Source organism: Periplaneta americana, chromosome 9, assembly GCF_040183065.1.
Source record: "Periplaneta americana isolate PAMFEO1 chromosome 9, P.americana_PAMFEO1_priV1, whole genome shotgun sequence".
Classification (NCBI taxonomy): Eukaryota; Metazoa; Arthropoda; class Insecta; order Blattodea; family Blattidae; genus Periplaneta; species Periplaneta americana.
The window spans coordinates 176,421,060-176,435,783 of record NC_091125.1 but is presented as its reverse complement, the minus strand read 5'-3'; the positions used below and the strand labels follow the sequence as shown (position 1 = coordinate 176,435,783).

Here is a 14,724-nt window from a genome sequence, read left to right as displayed (position 1 = left end):
TTTAATATTATCTTCCCATCTACGTCTCGGCCTCCCTAAAGGTCTTTTTCCCTCCGGCCTCCCAACTAACACTCTATATGCATTTCTGGATTCGCCCATACGTGCTACATGCCCTGCCCATCCCAAACGTCTGGATTTTATGTTCCTGATTATGTCAGGTGAAGAATACAATGCGTGCAGCTCTGTGTTATGTAACTTTCTCCATTGTCCTGTAACTTCATCCCTCTTAGCCCCAAATATTTTCCTAAGCACCTTATTCTCAAACACCCTTAACCTATGTTCCTCTCTCAAAGTGAGAGTCCAAGTTTCACAACCATAAAGAACAACCGGTAATATAACTGTTTTATAAATTCTAACTTTCAGATTTTTTGACAGCAGACTGGATGATAAAAGCTTCTCAACCGAATAATAACACGCATTTCCCATATTTATTCTGTGTTTAATTTCCTCCCGATTATCATTTATATTTGTTACTGTTGCTCCAAGATATTTGAACTTCTCCACCTCTTCAAAATATAAATTTCCAATTTTTATATTTCCATTTCGTACAATATTCTCGTCACGAGACATAATCATATACTTAGTCTTTTCGGGATTTAATTCCAAACCTATCTCTTTACTAGCTTCCAGTAAAATTCCCGTGTTCTCCCTAATCGTTTGTGGATTTTCTCCTAACATATTCATGTCATCCGCATAGACAAGCAGCTGATGTAACCCGTTCAATTCCAAACCCTGTCTGTTATCCTGGACTTTCCTAATGGCATACTCTAGAGCAAAGTTAAAAAGTAAAGGTGATAGTGCATCTCCTTGCTTTAGCCCGCAGTGAATTGGAAACGCATCTGACAGAAACTGACCTATACGGACTCTGCTGTACGTTTCACTGAGACACATTTTAATTAATCGAACTAGTTTCTTGGGAATACCAAATTCAATAAGAATATCATATAAAACTTCTCTCTTAACCGAGTCATATGCCTGTTTGAAATCTATGAAGAACTGCTGCACTGTACCCTTATACTTCCATGTTTTCTCCATTGTCTGTCGAATACAAAATATCTGGCCAATAGTTGAGCTATTGCAACAAGTTAATATTAGTAGATTCAATATTCCGAAAGCAACTAAGCAACATTATCAGGTCGAAATTTCAAATAGGTTTGCCGTATTAGCAAGTTCCGACGAAGTTGAGGAAGAGTTAGATATTAATAGCATGTGGGAAAATATCCGAGATAATATCAAAATTGCAGCTGACTTAATAACTACCATATTTATTTTCTTAAAATATGTATATTGAAGGAAACGCTTCTGAATTTGTTTCTATATTGGGTAATGAATATTATTTTCATACAAAGGTGGCAACGTAATTGAAGTATACTATTATAAAGTAATTGTAAAACATGTCCATCTTTGAAATATCTCTTGAATTACGAAAAATAAATCCTAATTGTCCATATAATTCATCTATGACCTCATTCATTTGGCTTTCAGAATTTAAATTGTATGTAAGGATTAAACCTAGATCTTTAATAGAAAAGCATAGGCAAAATTTCCAGAATTCATAGGCCTACTGTCTGGACATTTTGTTGTAGACATATTCTATGAAAACTTATGAAATAGCATTTTTAACATTCAATGGGAAATTATTTAGTATGAGTTTGTCATGTATGGTGGGTCCCTATCACCACGGCATGGCGCGTCCTCAGGTTGCGGATAGAGGAGACGGCCTCCAGATATGGAGGGTAGCTGCGAATATATTGAATAAGCAGTCGTGGACAGCCGATAAGGGGTGGTCCTCCAGCTTGGGGGTTGGGCGAAGGGCTAACAACCCATCACCGTAAAAAACAGCTTGTTACGAATTCCTACAGTAAGCCTCGGAATAGGACTGATTCTCTGGCACGACCACAGCAAAGGAATAAGGTTTTGAGATTTGGCACTTGGAACGTAACTAGTCTTTATAGAACAGGAGGGGTAACATTAGTAGCAAAAGAACTAGCTAGATATAGAATAGACTTTGTGGGAGTACAAGAGGTTAGGTTAGATGGGAATGGCATATCACAAATAGGAGATTACTTGTTGTATTATGGGGAAGGAAACAATAATCACCAATTAGGAACAGGATTCTTTGTACATAAAAGAATAAAATCAGCAGTAAAAAAGGTCGAATTTATCAGTGACAGGTTATCATATTTAGTACTTAAGGGTAGATGGTGCGACATCATGGTTATAAATGCTCACGCCCCTACAGAAGAGAAAGACGACTATATAAAGGATAGCTTCTATGAGGAATTGGAACATACTTTTGATCAGTTCCCTAGGTATCACATGAAAATTTTATTGGGGGATTTCAACGCTAAAGTAGGACGGGAGGAGATTTTTAGACCAACTATTGGAAAAGAGAGCCTACACGCAATTAGTAGTGACAATGGAATTAGATTAGTCAACTTTGCCACATCGAAAAATTTAATTGTCAAAAGTACAACATTCCCCCATAAGGATATACATAAATATACTTGGACTTCTCCAGATGGATTGACACACAACCAAATTGATCACATCTTGATAGATAAACGGAGACATACTAGTATAGTAGATATTCGAACTTTCAGGGGTGCAGACTGTAATTCTGACCATTATTTGGTGATTGGAGAATTAAGAGAAAGATTATCAGTAGCCAAGCGAGTAGAGCAACAAGTTAATATTACTAAATTCAATATTTTGAAATTAAAGGACGAGGAAGCTAAGCAAAATTATCAGGTCGAAATTTCGAATAGGTTTGCCACTTTAGAAAGTTCAGACGAAGTTGAGAAAGAATTAGATGTTAATAGCGTGTGGGAAAATATCAGAGATAGTATCAAAATTGCAGCTGAGCAGAGCATAGGTTATTATGAAACTAAGAAAAAGAAACCGTGGTTTGATGAAGATTGTTGCATGGTAGTAGAAAGAAGGAAACAGGCAAAATTGAAATTCTTACAGGATCCAGTTGAGGAGAAGAGAGATAATTATTTCAATGAAAGACGGGAAGCAAGTCGTACACTTAGGAATAAAAAGAGAGGTTACTTGAAGGAAAAACTGAATGAGGTAGAAACAAATAGTAAGAATAAAAACATTCGAGATTTATATAAGGGTATAAAGGAATTTAAGAACGGATATCAGCCAAGGGTAAACGTGATCAAGGATGAGAATGGTGACTTGCTTGCAGACTCTCCATCAATCCTAAACAGATGGAAAAACTATTTTGCGCAACTACTAAATGTACATAGGCCAAATAGAAATGATCGGGACGAAATTGAAATACAAACTGCTGAGCCATTTATACCCGAACCCACGCTTTCAGAAGTCGAAATTGCGATAGAAAATCTGAAAAAGTACAAGTCTCCAGGTATCGATCAGATTCCAGCAGAATTAATACAAGAGGGTGGAAGTGCATTATATAGCGAAATTTATAAACTTGTACTTGCTATTTGGGAAAAGGAAATTGTACCAGATCAATGGAAGGAGTCCATAATTGTACCTATTTTTAAAAAGGGGGACAAAACCAACTGTGGTAACTTTCGAGGAATATCACTTCTGTTGACGTCGTACAAAATTTTGTCCAATATTCTTTTGAGGAGATTAACTCCGTACGTAGATGAAATTATTGGGGATCATCAGTGCGGTTTTCGGCGTAATAGATCGACTATTGATCAGATTTTTTGTATTCGGCAGATAATGGAGAAAAAATGGGAGTATAAGGGTACAGTACATCAGTTATTCATAGATTTCAAAAAGGCTTATGACTCGGTTAAGAGGGAAGTATTATATGATATTCTTATTGAATTTGGTATTCCCAAGAAACTAGTTCGATTAATTAAAATGTGTCTCAGTGAAACATACAGCAGAGTCCGTATAGGTCAGTTTCTATCTGATCCTTTTCCAATTCACTGCGGGCTAAAGCAGGGAGATGCACTATCACCTTTACTTTTTAACTTCGCTATAGAATATGCCATTAGGAAAGTTCAGGATAACAGGCAGGGTTTGGAATTGAACGGGCTACATCAGCTTCTTGTCTATGCGGATGACGTGAATATGTTAGGAGAAAATACACAAACGGTTAGGGAAAACACGGAAATTTTACTTGAAGCAAGTAGAGCGATCGGTTTGGAAGTAAATCCCGAAAAGACAAAGTATATGATTATGTCTCGTGATGGGAATATTGTACGAAATGGAAATATAAATATTGGAGATTTATCCTTCGAAGAGGTGGAAAAATTCAAATATCTTGGAGTAACAGTAACAAATATAAATGACACTCGGGAGGAAATTAAACGCAGAATAAATATGGGAAATGCGTGTTATTATTCGGTTGAGAAGCTCTTATCATCCAGTCTGCTGTCCAAAAATCTGAAAGTTAGAATTTATAAAACAGTTATATTACCGGTTCTTCTATATGGCTGTGAAACTTGGACTCTCACTCTGAGAGAGGAACATAGGTTAAGGGTGGTTGAGAATAAGGTGCTTAGGAAAATATTTGGGGCTAAGCGGGATGAAGTTACAGGAGAATGGAGAAAGTTACACAACACAGAACTGCACACATTGTATTCTTCACCTGACATAATTAGGAACTTGAAATCCAGACGTTTGAGATGGGCAGGGCATGTAGCACGTATGGGCGAATCCAGAAATGCATATAGAGTGTTAGTTGGGAGACCGGAGGGAAAAAGACCTTTAGGGAGGCCGAGACGTAGATGGGAGGATAATATTAAAATGGATTTGAGGGAGGTGGGATATGATGATAGAGACTGGCTTAATCTTGCACAGGATAGGGACCGATGGCGGGCTTATGTGAGGGCGGCAATGAACCTTCGGGTTCCTTAAAAGCCATTTGTAAGTAAGTATGTAAGGCCCTATACTCCAAGTAACGGATCTGTGTATATCATGTAAAGCAATTAAAATGACACCATAGCCTACACATTAACAAGATTAGTAATTACATGCCTTAACTGTTTCCCAATTCATTAAAACACATCTTCCATATATCTAACTTTAGATTTCATGGTATGCTCGCAAACTGCTCTTGCACAGAAAGCACGGCTTTGTCACCGCTGTCTTGGTCTTTCTGCTGCGCCGGGTCGACTCCATACGCATATTCTTCTAGAAAATGGACGTAGACAGGACAGAAAGGAAACTTTACTCTTGATGATATGTCCAATCACCATGTTGCTGACACCACAAAACAGGAGCTTCTGGATTTCCACGATTATTATCAAATTGGGAAAGATACAGTCATCTCTTAACTACGCTTGCTGACCTTATTAAAGAATTGAGAAAAGTGCCTTCCTCCCTAATCTACACTTGCCGATCTTATTAAAAAATTGGGAAAGGTGCCGTCCTCTTTCACCCGGGCTTCTTGGTCTTACAAGTGTCGGTAACGAAAAGTACCTACAATTGCATGAAATAGGCCTAATTTAAGAATGAATTTGAAGTAGCAAAATGCTTTTCATTTGTTTCTAACTTGATTATTATATTTCGTAAGTACAGTAGAACCCTGATTATCTGTCACCCTATTAACCGATTGTCGGATTATCCAACATTTTTTCTAGCTCCTTTTCCTTTTTTTTCTGCAGAAAAATTATGAAGTACTGTACGTTATGTTTCCGCGTAGTTTTTGTACAGAGGGTTATTACAAGCCTTTAACATTACAAGTATCGCAGTAAGGAATGCTTTGCTGTCGGTAACAGAAATAGTTAGTCTGCTTGTAAAATAGTCACTACCTGCTTTCAAAGAAATTACCCCAAGAACTTCCATAAACCCGTACGGCATTCTTTCCTTAACCTTAGTATTCGAGTGGCCGTATTGTACAACGTCTGTGCAAAATGTCTTTCACAGTTGCCAAAAGAAAACGTTGTGTTAATTACCGAAGAAAAATTACAAATAGTCGAGAGGTTTAGGAAAGGAGAACTGTACGCGATTTTATAAAGTGCATAAAGTATGTAAATCTACCTACAACATGAGACTTTTACTATTCTTATCTTTCCGCAGACAATCATCAACCATCAACCCTTTGCCCTCAAGAATCTGTCGTTTACAACCGAACGTGTAGTCAACTCCTGATTCATTACATCAGCGGTCATCAGCACAGAGCACCCTGGGGCTAACGTCTCTTAGCCGCGGAGAACACACTGCACTATGGTGCTTTCGTAGCTGCTAGCGGGTATGCTCTCTATCTCTTCAAGCTGCACGACGGGGCACACGGGACGGCTCCGCTTGCCCTTTGCCCATTTCAGCGAGTGCTGACGACCACTGCACTACACAGCACTTAAACACAAGACACGAAAGAAATTACGAAATTGTAGGCGAAAGTATTATGCACTTAATTTATGAAAATCTTTTAGGGTATCGATTATCCGATTTTTTCGATTAACCGTTCAGTCCACCTCTTCAATACCACGGATAATAGAGGTTCTACTGTAATACAAAGTGTGAGGAAGGGATCGTGCCAGTGTGTGGTTCAAATTAGAAATGAATAACGATCGAGAAAGCAAGACTAATAGCGCCCGCAAAGCCGAAAACCCGCACGACAATGCTGTATACGTCGCATCGTTGACGTAAAGACTGCTTGGGAGTGTTTCGAGACGTCGAGATTGATCACTCCAGAAGTCCCGAACGTCAAACAGCCTTGAATCGCCACAGTTGTTTATACCTGACTGAACTTTTATCTACTTTGGCAACTTATATATGTATATGTTGAAACATCATCTCTACCTTTCAGTGTAAAATAATCCGTTCCCCAGTCTTTATTTAATTACTAGGCCCTTATTAAAATGCAATCTCAAGTAAAAATATTTTAACGTTATGTTCTACAGGGACATCATTTTATTTTTACTAACATTTTTAATATTAACTTGCCTATTCCTCTGGATCAAGGCCGTTTGCTACCCCCCCCCTTCCACGACTGGAGTTCGATGTTACTGGAGTAATATACAAACAAATCACTTTACTAGGTATAGGAGGGAAGAAAAGTAGTTCATCCATTTACGTAAACTAGGAAATATTTCGCTTTTTAGTTTGATAATTTTCATTAGGTTTTTGTTTAATCAAAATACAGTACAGTATTAACAATGAGTGTTTTTACTCACGAACCGAGCTGTCCATGTGGACGTATTCATTATGCAGTGTATGTTATACTGTCTACAGCACATTAGCGTACAATATAGAGAATGAAGTTAAATTGAAAAATAATCATAATATGGATATTTAAACACATTTTTAAAATGGTGGCCGTTGGTTTCGATACAGGCTTCAGTTCTTTTGTGCATATCATCGCACTATAGACTATTGCATCTAATTCCAATTGCCAGTTTTGTCCTTCATATTAGTAACTCATGTTGAAATAATTCTGTACCTACTCTATAAAAGAGTACCTTACGTACTGTAAATTCAATCTTAACTTCTGCCCGATCCGAAAAGATAAAATTACTCAGACATACTATCTACTGTCCGTCCAAGTGGTTATGTCGTAGGGTCGTAGAAAGGGAGGAAATCACGTGACAGTTAATTACTTAACGAGGTCCTTTTATTTAAGTTATTTTAAACAGTTGTATAATATTACGTAGACGTCCAATTCCTAACAGAAATTAATGTTCTCAGAAAAGAGCTAAGACAGCCCAGCCACTAGCTGGCGAATAAAAGCTGGTGGGGGGAAACCGGGATATGATGTAGGCAAATGGACGACAGTACCTGTGCGAAAATGATTCAATACTGAAAGCTCTTTCGTCACTGGAAAACGCGAACATATTTTCGGAACGTACTGTTTACTATGACCGTAAGGCTACTATGACTGTATATGCGATCTTGGATCTGTGTGGAGGACGGTTGAACTTCATTAGTAGAAGGGATGGGAGTGAAGTACAATCAAAAACTCAGGTACAATAAAAATTGGAGTAAAAATAAAACGATGTTCCTGTATGTTTCTTAGAAATGCAAATTTATTTGAGAATTTTTTTTTATATTTATATAACCATAGGTAATATCATTTTGATAACTAAGATACTGTTCTGTTTTGTCTTTTTGTCTCATTTAAACATTTATGATGCTATTTATGTCAATGATGTATGTTATTCAAAGTTACGAAATCTTTCCACACCGACCAAATGCTATTTCGAGAATGACGAGACGAGACTCGGAAAACAACTGCAACGAACACAGCGAGCGAGAGCGGCAGTTGATTTTGTTCGAATAAAAACCCGTTAGTGGATTGATGTAATAGACCTGTTGTGTGTGCATAAACCGACTCAAGATATTAAATCCGCCCAATTCGCATGGGGGGCTGTAACACTCGACGTGCATGCAACGCACCTGAGCGGTCCACGTCGTCCAGCGTCGCGGCGCCCTGTCGCAGCAGCAGCAGCAGCAGCAGCGCCCGACCCCAACACTCCATGCTGCGTGCGGAGCGGCCGCCTGCCGCTCTTATATAGGCAACCCGCACCTCCCACCTGCGCGTTCCGCGGCTGTGTACAACACCTGAGGATGGCATCCAGCAATCGTCGCTCTCTGGTCATGTTTTATAGAGTTGTGGATAAACTGGCACCATTAGTAGTAAGCAGACTTGCTGGCAAAGGTAAGCAGGCTAGTGAGTCCCTTGACGCGATTATACTGAACTTTATGTGTACCTAATGCAGATGAATTTCATGCTTGAATCCGTTTCTCAGCTTTATAAAATGGTGCTTGAATTTCTGTTAGTGTAATTTTTATTGTAATACTCCGCGATTAAACTGGACGTTAAAATGATGTATGTATTTATTCACACTGCAAATGGGTATATACCCGGTGACAGTGGTAACAAATTCCACTCAATAATGACGATTAATAATAAACGCAACTAATAAGAAACAATAATTAATAGTAATAATAATAATAAAATAATAATAATAATAATAATAATACTAATAATAATAATAATAATAATAATAATAATAAGGAGCATCCTAAATTGAATGAAGCATTGTCACTTAAAATAACATTTAAAGTAAATCTAATTTGTATCTTAACCCTAGGTTCGAACTAAGACCCACGAGTGTGACAGGTTCATACCTGATGATACAAATAATAACAGTCTAGGTAACATCATGAGAATTACCTTGTTGTTTATTTATTTGTTTATTTGATAGTACACAGGCATTACTGCCCATAAAAGCATCTTCTTAACATTTTTATCTTACAAGGAAATAGTTAATAATGTAAAACAGATTTATATTTGCAGCAGAGTGTTGTAACATGTATATACTGAGAGAGAGAGAGAGAGAGAGAGAGAGAGAGAGAGAAGTAGCTTCTTAGTTAACCAAATTTGCATATATGTTTTTCTTAAATATATCATCTGTTCCTGAAAATAAATCAATATCATTGGGATTATTTAACTTATTATAAAGGGACAACATTCTGATTAGGGGTGAATGTTTATGACTGACTGACTTTGATCTAGGATTATGGAAAAGCGTAACGCTAGTGCATTACCAAAGAGATGGGAACTCGCGTTATATTTGAATAAGACTATTTCGCGAATAATAATAAATAAATAATTAATTAATTATAAAAAATAAGATAACATAATTATATGACTGACTGGCCGTACCCGTGCGCCGCGCTGCACTTCTTACCAGAAATATTCAGGTTACAGTTTCATTATTAGGCAAAGTATAAATCGTTTATGTTCCCGGGACAACAAGAAATTAAAATGTAGGCTAGTGTAAAATTAGCACTTTATGTGGACTAAGTAGAGCTGTAGATTACCGTGGCTCACTCAAATACGTACTGCAATTAAGTAATAAAAATGTTTCCACAATATATCAAGTTTTCTGTTTTAATTCTACTCTATTGTGCATTGTACTCAGTCCTCGATTCACTCTGCAGTTACATATAGACCATGTCCGTCTAGAGGAGCTACACTTTCCAGTGGTGAAAGAATTATTCAAATCGGTTAAGTATCTTCTGAGATTACGTCATACAAACACACACTGTCTCTTTACATATTAATATTGATAAACATTTATATGCATATCGATTACAATGATATCCATATACTGTAACAATAATGTTAATTGAACGTCTTCCGTTTGTTGTGCAAGGCCGCCTTAAATAAACGCAGTCATTTGTTTTCATTTTATTGCAATGTCTGATTGAGGCGCCAAGGACACAACGCATTGTTGTTTTAAAACTCTTATAGCTCGTTAACTATCAGTCCTATCAAACTTTTGCACGAAATAAAACTTGTCGAAAACATTTTTTTAAAAGAAACCTTTGTTATGTAACAGTCTCCTGAAAATCAATAATAAGCGAGATATTTCGATTTATTTACTTCAGGCCCCCCTCATAACTCCTCTTTTGAAGAAAGTAATTTGAATACCATGTAGCCTAAAATCTAAGTGGGAACTAACTTATTTTACGTAGCAATTTTCATAGAAATCGGTTCAGCCATAGCAAAGGTAGCAAACATTCAGACATACAAACAAAAGTTAAAAAAAAAATGCGATTTTCGGTCTCAGGATAGTGAATCATACATGTTAACATCAATTATTTTTGTAAAAACGAAAATTACCAGAACATTTTAGGCTACAGTTTTATTATTAGTATAGATAAATAATAGTATACATTGTTGTACTTCTGCCATAAATCATGATAACTCTTTTTTCTGGATTTTATATTTGTATTTGAGCTCATATTTTCCGATAATTCTTAAGATCTATTCAATAATAGACGGAAAATTGCTGTACTTAGGCAGACCACTTTTTGAATATCAGGTGTGCCGAGAAAATATCAAAACTGATTATCCAGAGTTAAAATGCTTTTCTTTATGAGAGAACAGAAGGAAATGAAACCGATGAGAGAATACAGTGAAAGAATGCGATAATTAGAAAAAAGAAAGCGTCCACACCTGCGGAGTAACGGTTAGCGCAGATGACCGCGGAACCAGATGGCCAGGGTTCGAATCCCGGTCGGGTCAATTACCTGGTTGAGGTTTTTCCGAGGGTTTCCCTCAAGCCTATATGGGCAACTGCCGGGTAACTATCGCTGCTAGATCACGGAGTCATTTCACCGGCATTATCACGTTCATTTTATTCAGACGCTAAATAACCTGAGATGTTGATACAGCGTCGTAAAATAACCCAATAAAAAAAGCAATAAAGGAAAAAGCGAGAGAATAATAAAAATAGCATGAAATAAAGAAGAAATAGAAAGATCTGTTATGTGTACAAAAATGGAGTGGCGTACATTAACTTATGCATAACATGGTGTAGGTCTGTCTAATCACCTTTGATCAATTGTCCAAGATACATTTATTAAGAAATTTTTAAATTGGGTATAAGAATAACCAAAATCCAAACTCCAAATTTTACATAATTCATTTATGCTCGACCATGCCGAAATGAAGTACACCTATTCATTAAAGTTCAGGTTTTCGATTATTGTCGGATATGCAATCCAAAGACAACGAGGGAAACGTCACGGAGGCTGGAAATCCAATACTGTCGCAGAAGGTTATGTTCTGTTACTATAATAATTAGCGTTAATTGTAAATAATATTCAAATAAATTCAATTTGTCATTTCATTTTTCAATTATAAATCAATTTCCAGGTTACATCAAAATTAGTTCATGTTATTCTCTACATTAGATCAAGGTCAATGACATTATTGTTCCTCGGAAAAAATCAATCTGCGCACATCTCACAATTCACGAGCTATGCAGAAGGTCACTTCCGATCTTCAGTCAGATACAAATTATATGAATACTTCTGAATAATTTCAAGTTAGAAATATTGTCGAGCATTAAAAGTCGTACGAAACTTGCCTATAATGGTAATTAAGACGCTCGTATGAAAATTATGAAACTCACTTGCGCTCGTTTCATAAACAAACGTACTCGCGTCTTAATTACTATCATTATAGGCTCGTTGCATAATGTACTATTATGTAGAACGCATTCTCAAAAGGAATAGGCCTAATCTTTATGATATGAATTTGTATAAAACAGCACTTTTCTGTTTCTTACATTTGATGTTTTCACATTGTATGCCACTGAATACTTCATGAAGGAGCAATTGTTCAGCTGTCGCCTGTGGATTGTTATACGAAGCTTTGTACAGTGGAGGCGCACTCGGTCAAAGAAGTCAAGTTTTACATCTCGTTAATTTGTATGATTTTAATTCCGAAAACTTTGTGCAGCACCGTTCACAATTTTATTTATAAGACATTCTCGGCAATATTTCATATAACACAATGTCCCTTCTTGCCGGCTGCCTATGCGACTTTCTTAAACTGGGGGCCGAGCCCTCTGTGTGAGGCGGAGTGCGTCACAGCTCGTGCCCCTGTCGCCCGCACGGACAGCGATCTAAGAACTAATAAAAACAAATGAAGCTGCTCTTTGCTTGTCGTCGTCGTGCCTCGCCTGCTGATACACGATTGTTCAACAGGTGGGCGCATGTGCGTGCAGCAACGGCGTAAGTCGCCGAAATGTTACAAAATTACCCCAGAGGTAAGTATGCATCTTCATGGCGAGTCTCTTCCTGTCAGGCGGAGTGTTGTAAGACGAAACGGAAGACTATTCCTAAAAGCGCTGCCCCTCGCATATCCAAACTTCAGTAACTAGTTTTAATACAATGTAATATATACTGTACACTAATAGTAGTCCTCCGCTATGGAGTAACGGTAAGCACGTCTGGCCGTGAAACTAGCGGGCTCGGGTTTAAATGTTATGTTTTATTTAACGACGCTCGCAACTGCAGAGGTTATATCAGCGTCGCCGGATGTGCCGGAATTTTGTCCCGCAGGAGTTCTTTTACATGCCAGTAAATCTACTGACATGAGCCTGTCACATTTAAGCACACTTAAATGCCATCGACCTGGCCCGGGATCGAACCCGCAACCTTGGACATAGAAGGCCAGCGCTATACCAACTTGCCAACCAGGTCGACCCGGGTTTAAATCCTGATTGGGACAACTTACCTGGTTGATGTTTTTTTCCGGGGTTCACCCTCAAATGCTGGGTAACTGTTGGCGCTGGACTTGTGTGATTACCTGGACTCTGGCCTCATTTCGCTGCATTTTCATCTTCACCTCACTCAGACACTTGATAATCATAGCAGCTGATAAAGCGTCGTAAAATGAACCAATTATATCGTCAATGGCCTACTATTGCATTTTAGACATATAAGTCATATTTGCAGGAGCGCATATTTAAACGTCTTTATGGCCATATTCAACAACAGTTTCTGAACACTGTTAACATTGATACATACGTACATATAGCCTATTCATATATATGAGGTCTCGCCATCCTCAATGAATATTCAAGACTACTATTGTTTGTTAGTAGTTAACATCTGGATCGTGTCCAGGCATAGCTCAGTTGGAAAGAGCGCTCAGCGCTTAGAGCTGAAGGGTCCCGGGTTCTATTCCCGGTGCCGGAACGAATTTTTTCTCAAATGATTAAATATCTACATGTTGACTACTAACAAAAAATAGTAGTCTTGATTATTCAGTGAGGATGGCGAGACCTCATATATGAATATAAATCTATTCAATTTATTCGGTTGTTGGAAACGAAGTAAGACGAAGCAATATAAAGCGTCTATATTTGAAGTGTATTTATACTCGTATTTACTTTGTTGTTTTATATGCGATGGAAATATGTAAATAACTTATTTCAGTTGTATTATAAAGGGGTGATATGTCCTCTAAGAAGACGTCTATATACCCAATAATATTTTCTAAACTTCGATCGCTCTATACAGAATGTTAAGAAAAAAGTATCCAATATTTTAGAAGGTGCTAGTATACATCAAAACAAGAAAAAAAGTTTAATAAACATGGGTCCTACAACACATATCTTCTGAGATTTGAACACTTATTCATAGGAGGTGCTCAATGTGACGTCTATTCATGGCAATGCATTCCTCTGCCCTTCGGCGTAAGGAATCACGCACTCTTTGAAACTGACCTGGTTGTTCTTGATAACCAAAAGTCTAGGGGATTCGGGTTTGGGGAACAAGCAGGCCAAAGTGTGGGGCCTCCTCATTCAATCCAGCGGTCCTGAAATATCAGCGTCAGGTGTTCACGCTCATTGCGGAAAAAATGTGCTGGTGTGCCATCATGCATGAATCACATCTGTAGTCTTTGCTGACATGGCACTACGTTAATTAGAAAGTCCTGATAACGATCCCCAGTTAATCTCTGTGGTAGCACGTATGGCCCTATTAATCTATCGCCAAGAATGCCTGCCCATACGTTAATTGAGAATCGGTGCTGATGCCTTGCTTCTTCAACTGCATGGGAATAAGATTTTCATCAGCCCACACGTGCTGATTACGAAAATTCACAACACCATCTCTGCTGAATTCCGCTCATATCCGCAACCAATATTCCTTGTGACGTAGGCTATCAGTATTCCATGCCGGGGGTGCCAACTACTGTATGATTATCTGGTAGTCTGCTGTATTGTAGGGCAGAGAAATGCATTGCCATAAATGGACGTCACATTGAGCACCTCCTATGAATAAGTGTTCAGATCTCAGAAAGTATGTGTTGTAGGACCCATGTTTATTAGATTTTTTTTTCTTATTTTGATGCATACTATCACCTCCTAAAATATTGGATACTTTGTAACACTCTGTATACGATGCTACATCTCGACTCTAAACTCTGCAGGCAGCAGTCCCATCCTGTATGCTAGTGAGCACGGCTACACGAATCCCAAC

The 14,724-nt window shown here is 37.9% G+C and overlaps 1 protein-coding gene across 1 annotated transcript in view; it reads right to left on the bottom strand.

Annotated features, from left to right (window-relative positions):
• The window catches only part of LOC138706791 (angiotensin-converting enzyme-like protein Ace3), a 35,501-nt gene extending 26,977 nt beyond the window's left edge, over positions 1–8,524 (bottom strand). Inside the window, exon 1 of the mRNA XM_069836495.1 lies at positions 8,332–8,524. Coding sequence (XP_069692596.1) covers positions 8,332–8,509 — 178 coding nt within the window. The 5' untranslated portion in view covers positions 8,510–8,524. The remainder of the gene's footprint in view (positions 1–8,331) is intronic.
• Between the last annotated feature and the right edge of the window lie 6,200 nt (positions 8,525–14,724).